Genomic DNA, 24483 nt, shown 5'->3' on the forward strand with positions numbered 1-24483 from the left:
TGGTCTGTCAGCACAGGGCAGAGAAGTGAGAGGAGTAAGGCCTCAGACTTAATCCCAGAATAACTATTGCAGTATCATTTTGAAAGGTAAGCAAAAGGAGGAGGATTATAATAGCCTCCAGGACCTAATAACAACTATTAATAATGTTTACAATCAATCCCACATTTAACTGAAAGCATTTAAGTATTATGAAGTTTAATACCATAGAAAACTTGTAAAATCTTAACTTCTCTATCTGCCACGTATTCTATGTCATCACTACTAAAATAAGGAAAATTCCATCCAGGCCTGGTAATGAAATAAAATGAAGGAGAGGTGTTTATTTCAGCAACCTACGGAATGAAAAGAACAGTAAATGATCAGAGAGGAGGGAAGAAGAGAAGGGCTGCCCAAAGCATTTCAGATGTGTGGTTGGTTGGTTTAATCTCTCCCTTTGTGACAGAGCCTGGGAAGAGGAATTACTTACCTGTCACTGTGCCTTCCTTAATGAGCCAATTCACAAGTGGGGCTGGGTTTTTTTCCTCTCTTTCTGTTATTTCTCTTCCTTTTGCCTCTGTCCAAGATAAAAGCACGTCTGGTTCTTGGGAGGGAGGGGTATTCATACTGTGTGTTCTTAGCTTACAACTTTCTCTATAAACTGCTGGCAGATTGGAGTGACAGTGGAAGGCAGGTTTGAGGAGCTGGGCCGGAGCCAGCGGTTGCCGCTCGCCGTTCCAGCCCAGGAACATTCTCTGCTCTCAGCCTGTGCTCGGAGGAAGCCAAGACCTTGTCACTGCAAAGGAACCAAACCCCCCCACTCCCCGAGTGCAGCCAGCCTGGGGGGCTGCTCTGGGGCTGCTCAGGGGCTGCTGCCTTTGTTTTTAGCTTTTGGATTTTTAACACAAAAGTGGAAGGGACCTATTTGCAGTTCATTTCTGTTAGCTTTGGGAGACACACTTCAGACGTAGGGCTTGAATTTAATACCAGGTGAGCGATAGAAAACAAAACCATCCTGGGTAGAAAGCCTTTTATGGTGGAATGAATTCTGTGCTACAATACATCATCTCAAATTCAAATTTTGATTTTCAATATCCTTATATCCTTAAGTTGAATAAGATTTAGGGGTAACTGAACAAAGCCGTGTTTGTTAGCTATTTTATAAAGCATGTGTACTGAACCTATAGAGAAATTATTGCTGTTTTTTTGGATTTTGTTCTTCATCTCTACAAAAGGAAATGCAGGTAATTTCTCAAAATGTTAAAACAGTTATTCCTGTTAAATTTCATTGCATATTCTGTGATCTAAGTCCTCAAAAAACGTGAGATATGAACCAAAATGATAAATGCCCTGTGCCTGGCAGAAGCTCACCTGCTGGTGGGAGCATGCTGCTGCAAAAATGAAACTGGAGTTCTCCTTCCATCCAGAATTCTCTTTTCCTTCAGAACTTGCAGCCCGGCCACCCCAAGGTGTTTCCTGGCTGGGAGTGGGGCAGCAGCACGCTGGCTCTCATTATAAGGCGTCTTACGCGAAGCTCTGAAATTACTTAAACTTGGGGATTTCAGGGATGTTTCTGTCTGGCTCCATCATACTGAGGTGGATTTCTTTGCCTTTTCTGTGATTTTTGGAGTTTTAGCACAAAGCAAAGAATCCCATCGTGACATGGATGTTTGATCCTGGAGCAGAGCTTCCTGTGCCACTTCTGCCGCAGCACGGGGAGCTCTGACAAACCTCCTATTCCCTGGCAGGGGTCTGATGGGCCTTGGGGCTCTGAGGGTGAGGAATTAGAATAACATGATCAATTTGATACCCCACCTGTCCTTGTGATGCTTCACAGCTGAGAGCTTGCCCAGCTCTGATGCCACAGCTCTGTTGCTGTCCCTGTTGCCTTCATACACAGCCTTTGTGACGGTACTGCTTTCACTGCTTAATTCTGTTATAGCTCAGCTTTCTACTTGGTTTTTAGCCCCAAAGAATGCAACCCCCTAATCTTACAGCCATGCAAAAGGTGGTTCTTTTCCTCAGTGTCCTTATTGCACCTTGGTAGCCACATCCTGCCCAGTGTGTGCCAGGAGCCAGAGGTGGAAAATGATCTCGTGTAGTTCAACATCAGCTTAGTAGTTTCAAGTTTGTGACAAATTCCTATTGATCTCATTTCCTCAAATCAGGCTTTTAGAGCATTAAATATAGAACTGCACAAAGTGCCCAGTGACTGAGTGTGTCCCTTCCACAGCGATCTCCTTACACCCTCCAGCAACAGCTGCACAGAGCTGAGGAGTGGAACTAATCCGAGTTCAAAATGCTGGATTCTTGTAGTTCTGGCAGTTGGGCATTTCTCAGGCTGCCTTACTCTGAAGTGCTTGTTTCCTGGGTGACAGTCACTGATCAGGTGAGGTCTCCAGCAGATCAGCTGGGTTTGAGCCCTTCTCAGGGCAGAGCTGGAGGCTGGGGCTGGGGCTCACCCCTGCTCGGGTGTCACCTGATTCCTGACAGGTGGGAGTCTCCAAAGGAGGTGTCAGGTCCTGCTCAGATGTCTGAGTGCTGAGCATTGTGGATGTTTCATCTTTTCTTGCTGAGTTTTAAAACCAGTGGGAAGGGGCTTGGAAGAGGCCTCGTAGGATTATGGAATTCACTCCTCTACAGCCACGACCATGTTGTGTAGTAATGGCTGAAATTATCCACTCAATCCTCAGAGAAGCAGTTCCTAATCTAGAATTAAATTTAAATTTAGAAAAAACTGGTTGTGTTGTTCAGTGGCATAAAAGTAACACATAAAATGCAGGCCTGTCTTCCACCATCCTGCCCACTGACCTGCATTTTACTTGGACCACCAGGTTCTGTTACTCACAGAAAGGCTTTGGTAGTGAACAGAACCCAAACTACCCCCAACTGTAGCTGATTTTTCCTGACACGGAGCCTGAAGGGTCTGGTTTAGCCCATCCAAAGCATTTCCTTTTCCAGTCATGGGTTCCCTTTGCAAGGTCTGTGAGTCACTAGTCTGTCTTAATGGAAATTAATAATAATGAGGGCTGGTTTTTTTTAAGGTTATGCCACCTCTAACTGAGTTAGGATTAATATCATGATTTGTCTTTGCTTGGTTTGATCTCGGACACATTCAGGCCACCACAGGGACCTTAGTCCCTTAGAGTTTGTCTCCTCAGGACTCATAAGAAGTGCTCTGCCTCCTTCCCCTTGCCCAGAAGGCATTAAATGCTCAGTTTCCTCCTGCCTTCCGAGAACTGGGAGGATTTGTTGAGAGTTGTGTTCAAAACATCCCTCACAAGTGAAGCACAGTGTAGTGCTTGTGCTGGGTGTCCCTGGAGATTAAAGGACACTCTGAACTGGGAACAGGGGCAGGGTGGATGTGACTCTTCCCTGTCACCTCCGAGTCTGCCTTGGATGTGTCTGTGTGTGAGTGCTCTGATTTATTTACTTGTTTCCCCAAGTGTGTGTGCTCATATCCTCTTACAGTGTTTTGCCTATAGCTTTAGCTGAGATTGCCTTATTGAGCATTGCCACCTGCTCCATATTAATACCCTTAGTGATTGTGACAAATATCCTGCTTATCTTCTTTTCCAATTAATAATTATTGTTTGAAATAGGATTGAGAGCAGTAATTTCCTCTGTGAGGATTCTCCCCGTGGCTTCTCTGGCACTTCCCTTTGCTAATTCGGTACCTGCCACATCAAAACTCTTCTGCATGAGTTTTTAACAATGTAACTGAGAAATTCAATGGATCAAATGATTAGGTGAAGGGCAATTAGATAAATTCCCTTTTAAATCATCAAGACTTAATCACTGAGTTTAGCGTACTGTGTTTTTAAGAAACGCATGCCATGGTTTTTTCAGTTTGTGTTATAATTTCAGAGCAGTTTTGTGATATTTAATGCATGGTAATTTCCAGGTTTGGGAGATTTGCCATTACTGTTTCTTAGTTCCCTTTGTGTTTTCATTTCTATGTTTCTGTTGCTTTATAAAATGCTGGGTGTTCTTTGCAGGTTGGGTTTGCGAGTGAATCGTGTTCTCAGCTGTTCACAAAGTCAGGCGGATGGCAGCCACTCCTGCTCCCCCCAAGACCGTTGTTTTTGCCAGCAGTGCTGTGTATTTTCTCATAAAGCATTGATAGGAAAGGAGAGTTGATTCTTTACTTTCTTGCCTCTGAGTTTACTATTTGAAGCTCGAGGTTTGTCTCATTTACGCTGCGGTTTCTCTGTGTGTTTTTCAGTTAACTGCCTGCATCCATGGGTCTGCAGCCATGCTCTACCCGATGTTCTGGCAGCATGTTTACATTCCTGTCCTGCCCCCACATCTCCTGGACTACTGCTGGTAAGGCCATCTCTATGTGTGCATTACCTGTGTGTGTGTTCTGGAGATGTGTATCTGTCCCTCAGACCCACAGCACTGTGCACATTTCTTAGAGTGAGTCTGAAGCTCTCTCCTGATGCGGCTGTTCCTGGGGATCCAGCCGGGATAACCAGCAGCAAGTGAAGGCCTGGAAACCAAAACGTGCATGTTTAAAGGAAGTTTGCTCCTCTGCAGCTGATGTAAATGTTGTGTGTGCCTGTGTCAGGGTACAGGGAGCAGAATGTAAAGAGTTATCTCCTGTGGAAATGAGCCTTCCCTGACTCCCTGCGCAGGAAGGGCAGGTCCCATTCATTTGCAGTGCCAGCAGGTGCCTTTCCCTGGATAATGGGCTTCTCACGTGTAATTAACACTTGGAGAGGCTGCCCCAGCTCCCCTCAGGTACCTGCTGCTCGCAGGCACAGGCTTTGCCCTTGGTGATCAGTTATTCATGGACTTCCTGACAAAGGCAGGGAAAGGGGCCCACCCAGAGGGTGCAAAAAGCAAACCCTGGTGCAGGAGAGAAAGCCACAAGTCACTGAGCATCACCGAGGGGATTCTTTCGTGGCCAACACCCGGCCATGGCAGGAGGGAGCCAGGCTGTGTGCAAAGAATGATTTCAAAATGTACAACTGTTAGGCAGCTCACAAATGCAACAACTGATTTCCTTACCCAGCCAGGAACTTTAATTGGAGAGGTAGCTACACACTCTGTCATTGTTTGAGTAAGTCAATTTAGCAACAATTTATGTGCCATAAATATATTTCCCAAAATAGAGTCCACCATCTATTTTGTAACCATGTGAACTTGGAGATGTCATTTTGCCTGGGAGGACTGAGCAATCAGCTCCCTGCTCCCTGCTTTAAGGCAGTATTTCTGCTTACTGGTGTCTGCCTCTTAAGGGAAATGACCTGAGATTATTTAAAATAGAAGAGCTTAATTTAATTTTAATTATTGCCTGGTTATTTTATTTGCAAATATGACATAAGAATTTTAGAGAGCTGAAATGGGAACAAAACTTAAAGCAATGAGGATTCTTCAGTTCTTATGAATACAGAATATCTTGTTCATTCAGTTGGCTGTGCTCATTTACGGACTGTGCTGTGATGTTTTGAATCTTCTCCTGCTCTTTTGAAACTCACAGAAGGATGGATAGACCGTGTCACTCGAGATCTTTGAAAGTGTTTGAAAAAAGTATATTCCACCTGTGATTACTTGCCTTTTGCTTCCCATTTCCCTCTTTAAAGGATTTTCTCAAACTTAGTATTTCTGTTCCCCTGCATTCCTCACTGACATACCTTCCCTCAGAACTGAAAATGCCCAAAGGTTGTGTCTCCCAAATACTTGCTCTCAGTGCTGAGTCAGTGCTGGTGGTGGATCTCCCATTGATCGTCCCTGTTGTGTAGATTTGCTGAGGACAGGGGGTGGGAGGGGAAGCAAGGGGAAGAGTGCTATCCTTTGTTTTTATTTTTTAATTGGACACTGCTCTTTAGTGTATTTTCAGCCCAGGGAAACATTTTGGGTGGAGGAGACTAAAATGCTGTCATTAGATCTCACACCTTGATGCACAATTGCTTGTTCCTTTGAATGCAGAGCAACAGAGGAAGTACAGAAGCACAGCTGCGCTGCTGGTGGCTGGTTTGGGGTGTTGTTTGGTTGGGTTTTGTTTGTTTAGAGCACATGCCAGCAGGTGCCAGAAGTCCTGGTTAGTGAGATGCTGCCACCAAGCATTGATAGTCAAGCACATACAACTACTTGGTCAGCTCTTGTCCATCTATTTTATTGGAAATTTAAACATTTGTTGATGTGGAGGAAGCAGTGTATCAATTTTCCTCACTACTTTTCCCAGTTTGTTTTTTGTGTGCCATAAAACCACTCCCACTGTGTCTGTTTGCTTCCTTCTTGCTCTCAGTGTCTGTGTTTAAAATGAGCCCTTAGAAAAGCCTGTCTTTGCTGAGCTGGGACGCAGCTGAGTGTGCGCTGAGCCCCAGAGCTTTGTCACCAGAAGCAACAGTACATTTCGTAGGGTGATTAAAACAGTCTATTCTATCAGACAGACAGCTTAGCAGCCAGCATGAATATATTCTCAGAGCACCCTGGCACAGCTGCTAACAAATGCTTCTGTTGGGGCAGTTTGCCCTTTCTCCAGGAGTTTTTTTAACGCCCTTTCTCCTATTTTCTAAATCTGCATATAGTCAATGTGCTTCTCTGAGTAGGTGGAGGGGGAGCTGAAGTCCTCCCGCTGCTGGGAAACAAAGATTCCTGCCCAAGGAGCTCGGTGGACATTGCCATTGAGCCTGGCACACCTGGGCACTCACTAAAGCTCCTTGTAGCTGCTCTCCTGGTGTCAGAGCTGTGTGTTCTCTGCATTGTTCCAATTTATGCAGTCAAGTTTCTGATTTGCATCAATTACTCCAATAAATTTTGGGTGGAATTCTGTTGCATTTCAATGAGGAATCTGAAGAGAAGTCAGGAGACTGCCCCAGAGAGGGAAGTACCAGTGGTGGGAGAGAGCCACCCATTAAGTCAATGCTTGTATAGCAAGACGTGAATGTGGTAAGTGTGATCTCATCCATTTTCCTGGAACAATGAAGCAAAATGGTGAAATCCCTGTGTAGCTGTAAATAGGAACCTTTTGGAAATCCTTGGGTTTTTACATTACTTTTCCTGGTGAATTGCAGTATTTTTTAAGGCTGGGCTTTCTTCACTTAAGAAGAAATGTCCCTCTATTTCACCTGCTTCTCTTCCAATTAGTAGTTGCCCACCTCTTGGGAGCATAATTAAGCCGTCTCTAGTTTGCCTAAGGAAACGAATTAAAGAAATTGTAAAAATGCAACTGTAATAAATGGGCAATATATAGCCATTATGTCCCCAAAATCCATATTCATGCTTATGCATTGCTACTTTAATGATTTGATATTTACCTATATAACTCATTTGATTATAAATAAGGCTGATTGCCTTGGGAGCCAGTGTAGCACAAGAGGAGTAATGACCCCTCTCTTTGTTCTGAAAGGCTCACGCAGGCACTTTGTTTGAGCAGTAAATACATGTGGTAGAAACTGATACTTCTTAATTTTGCACTTAATGGCTATTGGCTGCCAGCAAACAACTTTGAGTAATTAGTAGTTGTGGCTGTAAGAAGCCCCAGGACTGATGAAGTGTCAAGCAGTGGGGAAGGCCTGCTCTGAAGGGCAGTCTTTAATCTGCCAGGGATCCCAGAAGGATTAAAGGTTGTGCCGAGTGTTTCTGCTCTTTATACAAGGGATGTGTCTTGCTGAACTTCTCTTGGAAGTCTTGCAAGTACAAATCTACCCTGATAAAATATTAAAAACTGCTGGAGTGTTCCACATCTTAGGACCTGAATCGCAGTGAGGAAGGACTGTTTCAGTGTGCCCTGGGTGGGGAAGGGGGGACACAGCACATTCCCCTGCACAGGATGCTAAAGGTCTACTTAAATAATGGCCTATGATTAACTCATGGTCAAGAGAAATGGTGATAAAAGCAATTTATGAAGCCTGACATGAACTTTCGGCATTTACTTCTAGGTGTGTTTCCTATTCAGTTATACTGATGAGTGATGATGGAAGAATAGAATCTCTCTGGTAGATTTTATTGGAAATATTTATGCTCTTTACCAGAATCACATTTTATTGAGGTTATTTATGCAGTCCCTGTAAGTGTTTATGTGCTGTATTGCCATTACATGTAATGTTTGTCACTCCAGCACTGAAAAGATGAGTCTTTGCATCCAAACCTGATCCATGTATCTTAAGCCATATCTTCCCTTCCTATGTTTGGAGATGTTAATAAATGGCTGGTTTTCAGGAATACTGCACTCTTCCTGCTTCCTTTCATTACGTTAGCCAAGGTTCCACTAGATGAGACATTTGCAGGCTTAAGACTTCCTGCCAAGGTTCCGACTTTGTGCGGTGGGGATTGAAGCTGTCGCGTTGCTGGAAGTCCTTAATTGGAACCACATTGGTGGTGGTGGCACCGGAGGGGCCGGGGCAGCCGAGCCCGGCTCGCGGGGCCATTGTGCAGCCAGAGCCAAAGCAGTGCTTCGTTCTCTGGGTATAAAATTCCTGGCTGTTTTCTTGCTCCTGGGCTGTGGCCATGGGAAGTGAAGAGATGGCGTTTGTCACAAATCAAACGTGTCCATGACAAATCAGGGCTCAGCTGAGCAGCACTTGTGTGTCGTGGGCAAGTGTGGTAGGGAGCAGGCAAACCTTCTGCCCAGGGACCTGGGTGGGTGTTCCAGTTGCCAGCCACGGGATTCCCAGGAAGCAGAACATTCAGGATGGTTCTGTGCTGTAGCAGCCCCTCTGGGCTCTGTCCCAAGGGGCTGTGGGGGTGCAGGGGCCCTGGGCCGGACACTCATTGCAGTGATGTGGGACAAGGCACTGGAGTGTTCTGCCAGTGAACTGGGAAGGGACTTAGGAAGTTGTATGTGTTTAATGTCTTCAGAAAGGAAAAAAAATGGTTTCACATAGAATGTCTACTGCAGGGGCTGTTTCCACCTCAGTAGAGCATCCTACAGAGTGGCAGTTTGAGGGGGTGTATTAATAAACAACATAAATATTAATATGCTTATCAGTAAATATATTTTTAAAGGTATTTCTCAGGAAAAGGAGAAGCAGGGATTTTTGCTGGCCTGGTGTCTCAGGAGCTTTTTCAGCACTGTACTGCTCTTACTGAGCAGTAGGCACCAGCTTAGAGCAGCAATATGGGAGATATTTTAATCCAAGGCAGTACAGTGACATTTCTCTCATTTTTTCATCTGAAATTGAAAATGAGCTCTTTGAGCTTCTGTATCCAAAGCGAGCTGAGGCTCTATTTTAGAAGTTGTGTCTGTCTGTGTGCGCTGCGTTTCGCAGGCAGGATGTGCCATATTTGCAATTAGCAGCTCTGGCAGCCTCGCTGATGGCTCTGCTGCGCCGGGCCCTGATTGCCGAGGGGGAGGCTGCGAGCAGCTCAGCGTTGGAAATCCTGGACACCGGACAGGCAGCTCCCAGCCAGGGCTCTCTGCTGGGAGTGGGTCCTTCTCGGGGTTTCCTCACATCAGGAAAGGGACATGGAGAAGATCAGTCTTCCCTTCAGCACTGGCATTCTGTGGGCTAACAAAGGTGTCATGCCAGTGTCCAAGGCTAAAACCTGGCCTATGAGCCTCTGGGGTATTTAGGTTTTGTGTCCTGAGGGGAACATTGGTATCAGCGGATGTCCCAGGAACTCTGGAGATTATCAGAATCTTCAAAAGTATTTTTTGTTTTCTTTTATAAATGAAAACTTGTCAAGATTTATACTTAAAAGTAAATGACTTAAAAATGTATCTGGACTCACTCAAAGAATTCAAAGCTTGTAGTACTGGGTGATACATATACATTAAATTAACCACTTGACACTACAACTGGGTCCAGTTTTTGAAAGAATACTCTTGGAAAAGTCTTTTCCAAGGGTATGTTTTTAAAATTGCAATAACACATTTTGTTTGGTTTTCTAACAAAAGACCCCAGTGTTAGGGATATGTTTAACAGCTGTCCTTGGGTACCTGCCCAAACTTAGTCACTTAGAAATTCTGATGTCAAGAAAAAATGAAGTCTTTCAGGAGTAGGAGGCTATTGCATAGTAACAAAAGTCTTTCAGATACGGAGTAACACTTTGTTCACATGTGATTTGTTTGTATATATGTATCTACTATTTTTTAAGCAAAATCTGATCCGCTATCCCAGTGTTTTCCTGTAGCTAATTTTGTAAGTCATGTGTGTTATTCACTGTTATGAGGATGTAAAGCCGGGTTTCTTTTCCTCTCCGCAGTGCCCCCATGCCCTACCTCATTGGAATACACTTAAGTTTGATGGAGGTAAGTCTCTTGCACCATTTCTGAAACTATGTATAGTGGTATGGTTTAGAGCCAGATTCTGCAAGCAATTACACATTCATTCATATGCTTAAAAGTGAAATAATCCTGTTAAGTTGGGAGTGCTGAGGGAATTGAGTGAGGCATACATGATAATGTTGCATCTTCAGGAGCCTTGTTTGCTCCCCTGTGCTCCTTGGGCAGACTTCCCGCTCGCAGCTCGGCAGTGACAAGCTCACGTCGTGCTCCCCTCCCCACCCTGGGGCTTCATTTAATCAGTTCAGTGCCTTGGTTGGACTCAGGCACAAAGGCAGAGTCGATATTAAACCACAATGTTGACAGTTACAGTTCTCTTTTAGGCTTTTGCAGACAGATTGTAATTTTTTTAATGTTCGAAAGATCTGAAAAGAAGGAACTTGCAGTTAATGTTAACACAAAGCTGGCAGAGAACCAGCCCTCACAGAAAGCTTCTCCTATAAACAATTCCCAGTAATTCATGTGACTTTTTAAAAACTCTAAAAGTGGAAATAGCACATTTGCTTTTGCTTCCAGTACTGGTGAAACAGTCGATGGCTTTCCTCAAAAGTATCTGGGGAACAACAAAAGATACTGACTTAGGTACCTCTGAAATCCTCATCCTTACTGACTGTGCCCCTTCCCAAGGAGTGCTCTGGGTGGGAAGAGGCATTCCTGCCCAGGGAGCTCTGCTGGGACTCCACATACCCCTGGACATTAATGGATCTGTGTCCCTGTTTTAGCTCCTGTGTTTGGAAATTGAGCCTTCATGTTCAGGATACAGAACAGTTCAGAAAACTGGGGTTAACATCACATAAAGGAATGTGTATTACTAGAAAAATTGTTCTTGTATTGTCCATAAAAATGTGTAATTTCTGGAAATATTGATAAAAAAATACTGATTCTTTCACTAGGGCAAGTGTGTGTAATAATGATGCTCTGTGTGTTTGTGTGTGCTGTGTAACGTCCCCTCTTTTTCCAGCATTAATGAGAGGTAATTTTAGGAGTCAGTTTTCTTGTGAGAAGATAGATTGAATGTGCAGGATGTCTTTTTTCTTTTCCTTACCATCCTGGGTACAGATGATTTTTTATGCCCTTTATGCTGCTAAATCAAGTAGAGAATTTCAGTACAATGTGTTTGTGAATAACCAATTAGTTTAAAAGTCAACACATACATTTGTTTGCACATCATATGCTTCCGTTCAAGGGGCTTCTTGGATACTGCATAGGCAGGAGTGAGGGAATATCTAAGAAGAAATATATTTTTCATATTGATCAAGAAACTTTCTGCCCCATATCCATCCCAGGCAATCACTGGTGTGGTTATTGTGGTGTATGTAAAAGATGGAGGAGAGCTGGTGAATGGGATATCTCCATACACACACTTTTCAGCTTTCACAAATATTTGTGCTCACGAGTTCTGTGGTTGGACTGGGAATGGATATAGAAAAAAAATTAATAATTACACCTTGGAGTTGCTTTGTGTGATGTCTTACTCCTGCCTTGCTCCATAAATCCATTGCCTCTTCCTTTGTCTCTGAGTTTCAGACTGCAGGGCTCTGTGGGCCTTCCAAACTCCATCTGTAAAAACTCAAAAAAAGGAGTTGTTCTTGGAGAAGCCAATTTTCATCCATTTTAGTAACTTGTGAAAAAATCTGTTTAGTACTAAATCCAGTCTGGCTTTTGAATAGCCGGAGATTCTGGAACACAGACATGCTTTGGCAAAGTACATTTATTCAAAGTGCCTTATCAAATAAATTAAATAAATAAACTAAACTGTTTTCTCTGCTCTTATGGATAAATTGAATACAGACAGAATTGCATCTTGCAGCTAACTCTGCTTTTTCCATTGAAAAATAACATAAAATCCCACAGTGGTTGCTGGATCTGTCTGGTGGCAGGTGCTGCAGAATTTCTGTGCCCTGGGCAAGGGAAAGGTGACATTTGTCACATGAGCTGGACAGTTCCCAGGTTACCTCTTGTTTGTGATGCTGAGTGCTCACTCTATTTGTCCCTTCCTTCATATGTAAAGTTGTGTGTTTTATTTAGTAGAATAACATCATAGTTACAACAGCAATTCTTTTTCTTATGATCTGGCAGTTGTGTATGTTAAAAAATGTATTATCTTCTCCATATCAAAATAATTTTATAAACTAGGACTACAGACTGCTGCCATTATTCAGTATTCCTTTTTCTTTAAATGCTGCAATTTCAGCAAATAGGACTTTAAAAGGGTTCTGTTAATCCACACATTCCAGTGTCAGGATAAGGCTTTCATTCCCAGACTTGCCTTGCAGATGAGGCAGGTGGACCCTTGCCCTGGTGTGGAGCCCAGGGAGCACTGCAGGTAGGTCTGGGCTCAGGCTCTGTCCCAGCAGCTCACAGGTTGGATTTGTCCTTGTGCAAACGTTAGTGGCAGCCTAATCTTGCACAGGGAAAGCTGTGGTGTGAAGGTGAGAAGGGATTTGGGATATAGGAAAAAAATTATTTTCTACCTCTAGTCTTGTTTCTGTGGGTTTTGTATCCCAGTGTTGGAATGGGGCCTCTGGAAGAACCAGAAGTATTGGTGATTTTAAACAACATACAGCCTCTCTCAGCTCAACAGGTTTTTTCTGAACTGTTTGTTTCCTTAAAGTTTGCAGTTTCCCGTGTTCCACGGGGACTCTGTAGAAGGAACAGTTATTTTAATGGAAAATGACAAATTTTTCTTATGATTAAAATATCAAGCCTATCCATTGACTGTTAAATCTAATTTACTGTGACTGAAATGTTCTCCAGTGAGATAAGATAATCTCCTGTTATAGGTCAGAGGGCTCCAATTGATTTATGGGGGAAAACCCTGGTAGAAAATACAGAGCTGTGTTTTGTGCTCTTATTTTTCAGCTTTTCTATCATCACCTAGTTAGTCATTCTTTATAAGATTTCCATTTAGCAATCCATAAAGTGACTTCAAAGAAGGCTAAAAGTTTATAAGCTGTTGGATAAGCAAGGCTGGAGCTATCACATGAATAATGGAACGTGCTTACGGAACTAATTGAATTCATATTAGATGAAGATAAGTACTTAGTAGTGATAAATAATGAGATAGGAAAATGAAACTCTATCAAAAGAACACACACCTTTCACAATCTTATTTTCTGCCTGTGCACTGTAGGCTGTTTTAGTCTTCAGATTATATAAAATTGCCCTTTGCGTTGGAAGCTGTGTCAAACTTAGCTGCAGCCTTTTACATTATGTCAGAGTAAACGATTGTTTCTGCAACTGTTTGTGTAGGAAGGTTATCAGTGTGATGGTGCTGATGGAGGGGGAATGCCCTTGACCTAGGAGCTCCCTGCTGGAATTCGGGCACATGTGGTTTTGATTGACTGTTGGGGATGGCTGTGCTGGGCTCTGAGATGTGGAGCTCTGGCAGCCAACTCCAGTGTGCCCAGATCCACTTAGGAGAACATCCACCCTTTTCCTGCTCTGTTTGGGGCACAAACCCAGCATTTAGAGTTAGAATTAGTGATTAGAAAAGTATTTCTTATATTTTTATTATTAATATTCCAGTTATTCCAGGACTTTTTCTGGGACTTCAGAACTGTAATTCTTGCAAGGTTATCCAGGATGAATTTGTGTGGGAAACATTGCATTTCAGAACGCTTTTCTAGCCTTCTTCCTAAGGGAAGAGTACAATTGTGTATGTCATAAAAGCTATAGGAGCAGATTTTTGGTTTACTTCAACCTGGTATCAGTAAAGATGTTTGTGTGAGGGAAGAAATGTTCAGTGAAATTCCTGTTGTGTGACACATGGTAGGACCCGGTGGCTGATCTCACCTGGTGTCAGTAATGTCTCCTGTGCAGCCAGGGGAGCAGAGCTGGGGCCCTCAGAAACCCATGCACCCATTTGGGGAGCACTTTTTGGCACATTCCCCTGCTCTGGCTCACCTCAGGGTGAGGATGCCCTGCTCAGGATCCAGTGTAACCATAGCCCAATTAGTGTGCACTGAGTCTGAACTAACGAGCCCTGAGCACGGCTTCTGTGAGCCTGGGCTCAGGCCCGACCCTGCCGTGGGGCTCCCCTTCCCAGAATACACCCTGAGAATTCATTGACCACTGGCATCTGCCACTGGTACTGTTAACTGTTAATTATATTTTTGATTGGGGTGAGAAGCAGTAATTAGCTTTTCCCATCCATTTATACTTAGTAAATCAATGCTTTTTCTACCTGTAACTGAGGAAGTGCAGCTTTTCCATTGGATTTTAATGAAGGGTTATAGATTAACTTAAATCCAGGTCTTAAACCCCTAAATGCAGTTTAGCCACTCACAAATATTACCAATATGGCTGTACATGTTTTCAGGAGTATTGATAAAAATGCATTTAAAAATATGGCAGATTACTTATGGAATTGTCTTTTATCCAGTTATTGGGAAAATGGAAATAACAACCATGTTTTAATAAGGGATTCTGGGGGGATGTTTGAGGGCGGGTTTTCAGAAGCCAAGCCCTGCAGTACCAAGCAGGCTTCTCCAGAAGCAGAGAGGTTTTTCTCGTGTGCCACAGTGCCGGGGCATCACGGGTGCTGTTTGTCACTCAGTTGGCAACAGCTGCTTGTGATAAGGATCTGGGGAATCACCTGTAGAGGCTCAGGGTGCCCGGGCGGAAGGGTGGGAGATGTGCTGGGGGGGCAGCCCACCTGCTGTGCCCGGATCAAAGGGCCCCGGGGTCAGGGGGCACATCCCGCTTAAGCAGAGCTGTCTGCTGAATAGCCATTTCAGATTGTAAATCTGGCCGTGATTTCATTAAGTCCTTCTGGCTGCTCTTGGGGCATGAAATAATAAAATTTTATATCCGCTGCCTTTCCTGCTTCTGGCAGCCAGATTGACACATTGTTGTCTGCAGTGTTGTGGTGTTTTCCTTAAGAAAATAAATGGAAACTATTAATTCAGTAGAGACAAGTCATTAAGCAAATGGATTTTAGACTTGTTGTGAATCATACTTTCTTAACAATTTCAAACCTAATGCACAACCAAAGGCTAGCTAGAATGTTAGCTTTTGTTAGGGGTTCTGCCTTCCCAAAAGAATCGATGGAAGGTATGTTACCTTTTTACTGTAACAACATCTTTTAATATGTTGATCATGTTTGTATCTGGTTATAAAACCTCACGATCAAGTTGGTTTATGTTTTGGCAGCAATTTAGCCGTGAAATTACGCAAACCTGGTTTGTGGGAGGGAAGGCAGGGGGTGCTGGTGTTTGATGGCTATGGAGATTTTTTTTGTTTTGTTTCAAATGGAACTATTCAGTAAAACTGTTCACCTGAAAGAAGTTTAACTTGGGATTCCTTTATGGCAGAAAATGCAGAACTTGCCAAGTGTAGCCAGTGGTGATAAAACAGCATTTAGTGTAAACTGGTGTTATTGTTATGGATGAATATTGCTTCTAGCGTGTGATGGGAGCAGGATGAAGGAGCACCCCTTAATACTTCTATTAGAATATGGTTTCTGTGTTTTTGTGAACTTTCACATAAAACATTTAAATGACTCGAGTGTTTGGCTGCCTGTGAGCGGGGCAGGCGGCCGGACTGCGCTTATTTACGGACCTGGTGTTTAAGGCCCCCTGGAGTTTGTTTGAAAAGTTAAGAGATTTTCACAGTAAAGGTGCCATTTCTGAAATTTAAAGTGCTCTTTTCACCAGGAGATAAGTTCTCTCTGATTAAGTCAGTAATTCTTACTAAGCCATGTTTATAGAGGCCATAAACAATGGGTTCAGTGTGCTTGTTAAACCAGCTTTCCATACCTCTCCACTCTTTTAAAAAGAGACATTTAAAATAAAAGGCAGGTGTAGATGTTAGTTTGATTTAGATGGATTTTAGGTGATTAATTATGGCTACAAGTAATTGGGCAAGGATGGTTAAGAAAGGTTTGCAGGAGTGAGATGTGATGCACATTTTCACTGAATCTCTCCTGACTCAGTACATCCCTGGTCTGGAGGAAAATGAGATAAGGCAACTGTAATGTTCATGTTTCCTCTTGGTTCTTGCTTATCCACATTTTTTTTCAGCAAAATATGAACCTACTGAATACAGTCCAGTCTGTTGCTCAGGTATCACTTGTAAAATTTTGTTTAGCTCTTCAGGAAGTTGTGAAATATGGATTGGGACCATGTGTGGCTTGTGGCTGTCCCTTCCCATTTCCAGAAAATTACAACAACACACAAACTGTACTTGTGAAAAATGATCTGTATGTTTTTGTGATTCATAGAATCCAGTGGGGTTTAATGTGAGAATTGCAGTTGAATGATGGCAATTTTTACTCAAATTCCAACAGGAGAGTAAATACTGTGATTTCCATGTTGGTTGGGGTGATTAGCTGCCAGGTTTAGTGAAAGGAGCGTGTGATTATCTAACAAGAGCCTGTATAACTGTCTGATAATACCTTTATCAAAGGTGATAGTGACAGGAGAGATGATAAAACCAACTAAGGATTAAGATGAACTGGTCAGTCTGCATTTCTGTAGAATGAGCCACAATTGGACCATCAAAAAATTATATGTTTTTGAATGCATTGCAGGACAGATGCTATTAATCAAGTCAGTCTCCAGTGTTTTATTAAATCTGAGCGTTGGTCTCAAGGGAAATCCACTGCCTTTGTACAAATATTGCAAAGCTTTACAGTGAGGTTGAGCTCTTGGGGATGTAAAGGTGCAGCCCAGCAGAGTTTAACATCAGCTTCCTTTCGGATATGGTGATTTCTGGGCCAGGTGTGGGGTGATCACATTGAGCAGCATTTACAGTCCCTGCACCATGAGGGCATCCTTCTGGGTTATCCTCCCTGGCTGAGCCCTGTGTGGCACAAGCCTGTTCTGTGCTCCAGAAAACCCCACATTTTGCTTAAGGGGAGGTGCAGATTCACCACCAGAGGTACACAAACACCCCTGGCACGTTCACCGTACGTGTGCTGCTTCTTCGGCAGCAAGCAGGAGAAGGGTTTCCTTCCTTCTGTCTTGTCCTGCCAGCACTCGAGGCTGACAAGCTTCTGGCTTTGGTTAAGTACTTTGCAAGACCTTTTTGTTGGAGGTTTTCAGAGTCCTCTGAGTATAAGTGAGATTTTTAATTTTCTGAAACAGGAAGGAGCAAATCAGTTTGTCTGGTGCTTCCGGACTCCTAGAAGGAGCAAGGCTCCTGGATTGCTTTAGAGTTTATCAGATGCAGCCAACAGGGTGACCTTTGGTTCCTGAAAGCAAAGTACCTGGTTTGTCAGGCAGTGCTGGAGCTCTTTATATGGAAAGCATTAAATGCAATATTCTTCTATTTAAGTTGAAGAAATGTCTCATGAAGACCTAAACTTAAATGTCTACAAAGTGGTTTTATGGTTGTTGGGGTTTTTTTCAGCCCTAAGTACACAGCAGTTTGCTTTATAGACAGAGGACTGAGCCTTGAAAACTGAGGGTAATTATTTAGCTGCCTAAGGCTCAACTTTGCCATTGTTTTAGGACTTCAGTTCCTTTCGTTTAAAGGAAACAATTCCCTCCACCCCACAAAACCTTAATTAAAAATTGAGTATGTTTTTGTTCACTTTCCTGCTCAGTAACTTTCATTTGGTCCTGTGTGTAGGTAGGTAGGTACTTAAACATTTTATTTACAGTGTCACTGGGAAATTTCCTCAATTACCCTATTCTGTAATTCCAGTTTTTCTGATTTTGAATTTTCAAAGCTTTATTTGAAGACATAAAACCTGTGTGATTAGTCAGTCAAAAAAAAAAAAAATTCAAGTCTCCTGTTAGTGGAAGAAGTATTAAGTATTTCAATGCTGCTCTGTTTGGTACCAGTGACTCATTTACTGTTGTTTAAGCAGGGAAATCAAGATCCATTTTACTTAAATGCAGTTGTAAACTTATCTTTATTAGAGTTCCAAAATTCAACCTGGAATTTGTAAACCAGTTCCCATCCGTGACTTAATGCAACTCCTAACTCCTGGAAAATTCACTCTTTATTGTTATTTACATTAATTTCTAAATATAAAAAGATATTCTTGAAATCCTGACTTGACTAGAAACTATTAAACAGGGCACCAAGACAAACTTTAGTAGAGGTACTTGAAATAAATCTTCACTTGAATAATCACAGACTCTCTGGTTTGACAAATTTCAGTGTGCGTGATGCTAAGAACTTCTCTCTGCCAACTGAAGGTTAATTTTTTAGCATTGTAAAATGAAGAAATAAATTAAAAATTAAGTCAGGAATGTTGATTGTTTTTAAGATGGTTGAGGTTCTGTAATGCCATGTCATTCTGCCATCACTTGTGTCCTTCATGCATAAAATTTAATTCCCCATACTTATATTTTCCTTTCCCTTTTCCTGAATTTGCTCCGATATAGAAAGTAAGAAGCATGGCCCTGGAAGATGTGGTGATTCTCAATGTAGACACCAACACACTGGAAACTCCTTTTGATGACCTTCAGAGCCTCCCCAATGATGTGGTATGTATGGAGTGATTGATCCAAGGTTCCGTTCCCTGGCAGCAATTCCTGCTCAGTGTGTGACTGACGGGTCTCACTGGGGACTCTCGTTGGTAGCACTGAACTGCTTTACCTCAATTCTTGCTGTCCCAAAGTGTTCAGGAATGTTTGTTTGAACACTTGCAGACAAGCATTGAAGCCTCCCAGTGAAAATCAGCTAATGCTCACGTGAGCTAGAAATCCTGCATCTTTAGTTAACTTTTGTTTCCAAATGAAATTGTGTGAGGTTTTTTCCTGTGACTGCTTCCAGGTGAGCTTTAAGGAACTTCGTGCATTTTACATCCTGAGATATGATATGAAATGGATGCCTTCACATTCACTTCAATCACTGCTAGAACTCAGAACTCATTTTCTTTCTCATTCACCCTTTTTATTGGTAAATGTCATGTTTTTAATAACTTGATAGTAATGGCGTATAAATACTTGACATTTAATGGGACACAAAGACATCCCACTTGCTGCTGCAATCATCTCCACTGAAGAAGCTGAGAGGGGAGAGCAGAAGAGTGAGAGTGTCAGGAGTTGTTTTTAAGGCAGAGAATGAATGTTTAGGAGAACATTGCAGGGGAAAATCTGGATTTCCTTTGCTGGTTGGAAATATTGTGCTGACAGTTAGATCTGAACATTTTTATGTGCAGTTGAGAAATAGAATTGATATGCAGGGAGCTTAGTATAAGCTGGTGGGTGAGGAGAAGCTGCAGTAAGGGTGAATGCCCAGTGCCTGCTGCTGTGACACCCCGGCATTCCGACAGGATCTGTTCTTCAAAAACAGGGAGCTCTGAGGAAAGGGCCATCTTGATTGTGAACATTTTGGCTTTAGTCAAGCATTTAGTCTGTAAAAGTTGATTCCATGATTTTTTCTGGCTTTATATAGTTTTTCATTTTGATTTCACTCCCAGCATCCAAATCTGCCAGCTGGTCACTGCTCGTGCCATTATCCACAACCCGGGAATGACAGACTTGTAAATTTCATGGAATTATGTAAGAAATGTCTGGATACAGTGAGCACGGGGCCTCAAACATGTATATGATTTGTCAACAATCAAGTATTATATTAGATTTTATGAGACTTCATTAAAGGAGCTGTTGTGGGCACATTGTAGAACATCAGAAGAGACTTCTCCAATAAACACAAAACTTCAAGCTTTGGAATGTAATAAATTTTAAGAGACTTCCTTCCTTTCATTATTTACTTTTACTTCACTTTTATAACAGTAGAGAGTTGTGTTTTATTAGTTCAAATTTCTTGATTCAGTTTTCCACAGGTCTATTTAAAAGCTCCATTTTATCTCGGAGGATGTTGAGAGCAGAGCAGAGGAAGTGCTGCCAGCAAATTCAATTAACTGGCAGGGCTCACCAGTAGCGTATGTGGGGTATTTTTTTTCACAACTGCTATATAAATACAGCTGGGATTAATATTTTTCACAACAAAGCTTTAAGTTGAGTCGTGTTGCGTTGTGTAATTAATGTTTGGGCTGGGGGTTTATGTGGGATTTAGCTCTGGTGCATTCTTGCAGTTACCTGGATGATGCAGTTCCCCCTCCAGGTCTTTCCCTTCACACGGTTCCAGAGTTGGCTTTGACCACTAGAGAGCAGCTGCTCTGCTGTGCAAGAATTGAATTTCTGTCAGTTCTTTCATGCATCATGTGTTTGGAACTGTAAGTGGATCAAGTTGTTCATCTCAGCAGGGAGACACTAAAGCCAATCCATTATACTTTTTTTTTCTTTTCTCTTTTTTTCCTTTTTGCTTCCCTGGGAGATTTTGGGAGTGTGTCTCCCCACTGGTCTTAGTCTAAGATGCATTTATGATCTGAGAAACTAAAAATGTCTTCAAGAGTTTCCTGATCATAAATGCCTGTTACATCAAGCTACTCTGCCAATTTTGCTACTTAATGTGAGCAGTGAGCAATTCATGCACTGCTGAATAGACAAAATTTACTTTGCTAAATTAAATCTTATCTATATTCATCAGTGAGCAAAAACATCTTCTCTGTGGTGCATTCACCATCAGGTAATTAATCCAGTGGAAAATTTCTAAAGCTGTTTTCCCCCTCTCCTTGAACCACTTTTTAAATGAATTGAAGGAAGTCTTATGATTATTTTAGAGCCTCGGGTAGTTAGTTGTTCTTGAGTTTCATGATAGTGATGTTGCTATCTAAACTGGTTCTTGGAAATCAAGAATGAACTGTTCTTTAATCCTTAATTTTTAGGATCCAAACAAACATAGGACCCAGTGAAAGGTCTCTCCGGTTAGAATTTTTGTCAGAGGAGCTGGACAGACTTGAGGCAGTTTCAGCAGAGTCAGCTCAAGTTGTTCCTTTGCCCCAGTTTACCTCAGCAGTACCTGCTGGCTGTCAGGCTTCTGAAGTGGTCAGGTCATGTCCCTGAAAATCAAGGTTTGTGCTACTGTGGTACTGATTAACTATTTGAAATATGAAAACCTGCCCCTCCTTCACCTTCTGCTTCTGATGTATTGCTGGAAATCTGGCAGCATGGGAGCACCCTGGGAAGTAACTTTCCTTTTAAAATAATCAATATTAAAAAAAGAGATTTATTAAGGACTGTGATTACAATAAGTGCATCTGCTGCTGACAAGTCTCCTACACCACCGTCTGTGTTGCAACGAATAGCAAAGAGGGGGTAGTAATTTTTTTTTATGCAACCCGTATGGATTTTTCATGTATTTCCAAATAAGTGTCATCTTCTAGTCATAGTTGTAGTCAGAGCCCCACGTTACAAAGAATAAAGCATAAGCTTGCTCTGTCAGCTCATAGTTGTTGCTAAATGAAGGCCCGGGCGCGTGTGCCGGGGGATGGCGCAGAGCCGGGGGGCTGGGGGTGTGCAGGGCCTCTGCGTGTCCCGGGCTCTCAGGCTCAGCTCTGGGGCTCCTGCTGCCATTCTCCACCGAGCCACCACGGGGAGGAAGCCAGGGCTGCTGGTTTTCACACAGGGAAATGAGCTGCTTCCAGGGCAGCCAGGAGTACCAAACTGCAGCTCTGTAGCCAAACCATTCTCCTAAAGGTGAATCCATTTTTATTTCTTACGCTGTGTTTGCAATGGAACGTTTCTTGCTTTATTCATGTTGACAGCTGAAAAGCCTTGGACCTAATTAAAAGAATTTCCACTAGCACCTTTACTGAACCATTTCATTCTGCTGCATTGCACAGATTGCATTCTGAAACATGGTGAGAGTTGAAATCGGACCTTTAAACCTCAACTGCCAGAAGTATAAAAATCTTCTTTAAAAACACTCTCAGGATAGACTGCATGTATATGTGTCTGTTTGGCTAGAAATAATCCTCATTTTCAGTGGTCAAATATTTGAGTTTTTTTAAAGTATCACTGCCTCTTTAGGCAGGAAACAACCCTAATTCTGCTTGTATAGTCTACTTTGTATTAGATACTAATTTATTCCAGAGAGTAAACATGAGGGTGTTTTGGGGTTGTTTTTTTTTGCTACTTGTTAGTATATTTAAATATGTTGTTAAATTTTTTTTTGTTAAAAAATTGACATGCCTATTGCAGTAATCCCACATATATATAAAATGGACATCCTACAGTGTCTGAGGAAGTAGCAAAATACCAGTCAATATTCTGCTTCTGTCCCAACCAAGCGAGCTGAAGCACAGAAAGGCTGTGACCAGCCCTCTGAACTCCTGGTTTGTTTAAAACAAAGCACAGAGCTTTTTCCTTCTTTATAGATGGAAGGTTCTTTACCTTCACATGAATGTTTAAAGAAAACCCCTTATAACAATGTTTGAGATTGTTGAAAGTTGCTCAGAGCTCTGGCATTTTATTACACTTTTAAGAACTACCTTTAAATGGTTTACATAAGTTAATATAGAAAATAAAAGCATATTTCATCCCTACAAGTCTAGACCCCTTCAAACATGAAGTATGCTGTTTGGGTTTGAAAATCTGGTGAAGCTTTTCTATTTAGAGGATTACAGAACTCCTTGACGAATGTTATCTCAGTGAATAGGAGTGAGCTTATTTTATGGACTTTAGACTAAATCTGGTATCATGTGTTATGTTAATATGGGTTTGTGGGCTCATTAATGCGTGGATCATTGGCATAAGCATTCAGATTTATAAACAGTGCTGGACACGCTCTTGGTTATTTCTGTTATACTAAATAATGAAACGCCTTTTACAGCAGAATCTGCAGAATATTTTTAAGGAAACGTCTTTGCAACTGTTTTAGTAAACACAAGTGCAGAGATAACATCTAGTTCTAAAAGAAAAGTGAGTAATGCCCGGCATGGATTCTATATTTAACACCCATGGAGAACGATGAGGAGTCACTGTGCCCTCCCCAAATCCAATACTGCTGCAGGAGGAAGTTAGGGAGGTGCTACAGGAGGGATGGAACTGAGGCACTCACGAACAGGTCAGGAAAATCAGGCTGCCCTGGGCTATGCAGGCAGGCTGGTGGCAACACCCCAAGGCTGAGAAACCTCAACTCATCCAGTAGGATTTTGGAGATATGGATGAGGCCACAACAAGCTTTCGTTAAGAGCTGGAGGATGGGAAGAAGGTCTTGAAAGTTATTTCGAACATTTGAACCATCAGGTTATATTTTATGAGGTGTATTTCATACTCTCTGAAAACAGTTAGTTATGGTCACTACCAGAGGGATCTGCTCACTCTGTCAATAATATTCCTACAGCGTTTCTTGCGTAGTGTGAAGTACACAGAGCTACCCCATGGAGATTTTCAGTATGGCATTTGGAAAAGGAAGATTTGATAGTTATTGGCTCTTTCTGTTAAATTCATCATATGGATATTTATGGAGTCAGTCATGTTCTCCTGCAAATCGGGATAACTAGGGATTTCCTGCTGTTCTGCTTTCCTCCTGAAATGGTGGCTCCTGCCTGTTTTTTGTGTCAGGTATCTCACTAAACTCGGGCTTTGCACGTGGCACGGCCGCGGCCTCTAAAAGCACCACCTGAGTTTCTTTCAAGAACCAGTGCCCAGGTAGTTGGGTTTGTGTTGCTCTGAGTTGTGCGAGATCTGAGTCAGCTTGGCCTGGTTCTGTGCGCGGCCCTGGGAGGGCCCCGCAGGGGCCGTCAGGGAGCCGTGAGGGGCTCTGAGGGAGCCGTGAGGGGCGGCCGGGGCAGGACACAGCGGCTCCCGGGTATGGCCGAGCCCTCGGCTAACAACTCCAAAAAGCTGTGAGAACACCAAAAAGCCCCAGGACCCAGCGAGGAAAAAATGTGAGGAGTTATAGAGCGGCAGGAGGAGCTGCCGGGACTGACATCAGAGGAGGGGAGGTGGAGACGGGGCGGGGAGTTGGGCCGGTAAAAAGGTGGCGGCGGGGGAAGGTGTTTAAGTTTCTGTCTTTGTTTCTCAGTATCTGACCGTATTTTGATTGCCAATAAATTAAATTAATTTTCCGCATTCGAGCCTGTGGCTCGTGGGTACATACCTCCTTGAGCCCCCAAGCCTGTTGTGCCTTGTTTCCCCCGAGTGCTGCTGAGAGGCAGCGGAGGGCGGCTGGGCCGCGGTCCGGGATCCTGCCGAGGGTACCCCCACAGACAGAAATACAGCCCTCCCGGGGTCATTTCCCATTCAGGCTCTGAAATACGAGGGAATATAACCTTTAAAAACCCTTGTATTTGTGGCAAACAAAATTTTCAGACCTTCAGGATTTGTTCCTCGCCTTGGTAGTGATGGATGGCCTGGTTGTGCAGAGTTTCTCTTATTAATCTGATGTTTGAATTAATTTAGCTGCAATTATTTAATGGATTCTAATCAAGAGTGACACAATTTCATGGGCTACCTTTTAAAAAG

General features: G+C 42.7%; 1 protein-coding gene across 6 annotated transcripts in view; it reads left to right on the top strand.

The window, feature by feature from the left end:
* DENND1A (DENN domain containing 1A) overlaps window positions 1-24483 on the top strand; it is a 159876-nt gene that overhangs the window by 77276 nt on the left and 58117 nt on the right. For all 6 annotated transcript variants that reach the window (XM_039561625.1, XM_039561626.1, XM_039561628.1 and 3 more), the window contains 3 exons: window positions 4202-4302; window positions 10132-10177; window positions 18550-18651. In XM_039561625.1, coding sequence (XP_039417559.1) covers window positions 4202-4302; window positions 10132-10177; window positions 18550-18651 — 249 coding nt within the window. The remainder of the gene's footprint in view (window positions 1-4201; window positions 4303-10131; window positions 10178-18549; window positions 18652-24483) is intronic.

Source organism: Corvus cornix, chromosome 17, assembly GCF_000738735.6.
Source record: "Corvus cornix cornix isolate S_Up_H32 chromosome 17, ASM73873v5, whole genome shotgun sequence".
Classification (NCBI taxonomy): Eukaryota; Metazoa; Chordata; class Aves; order Passeriformes; family Corvidae; genus Corvus; species Corvus cornix.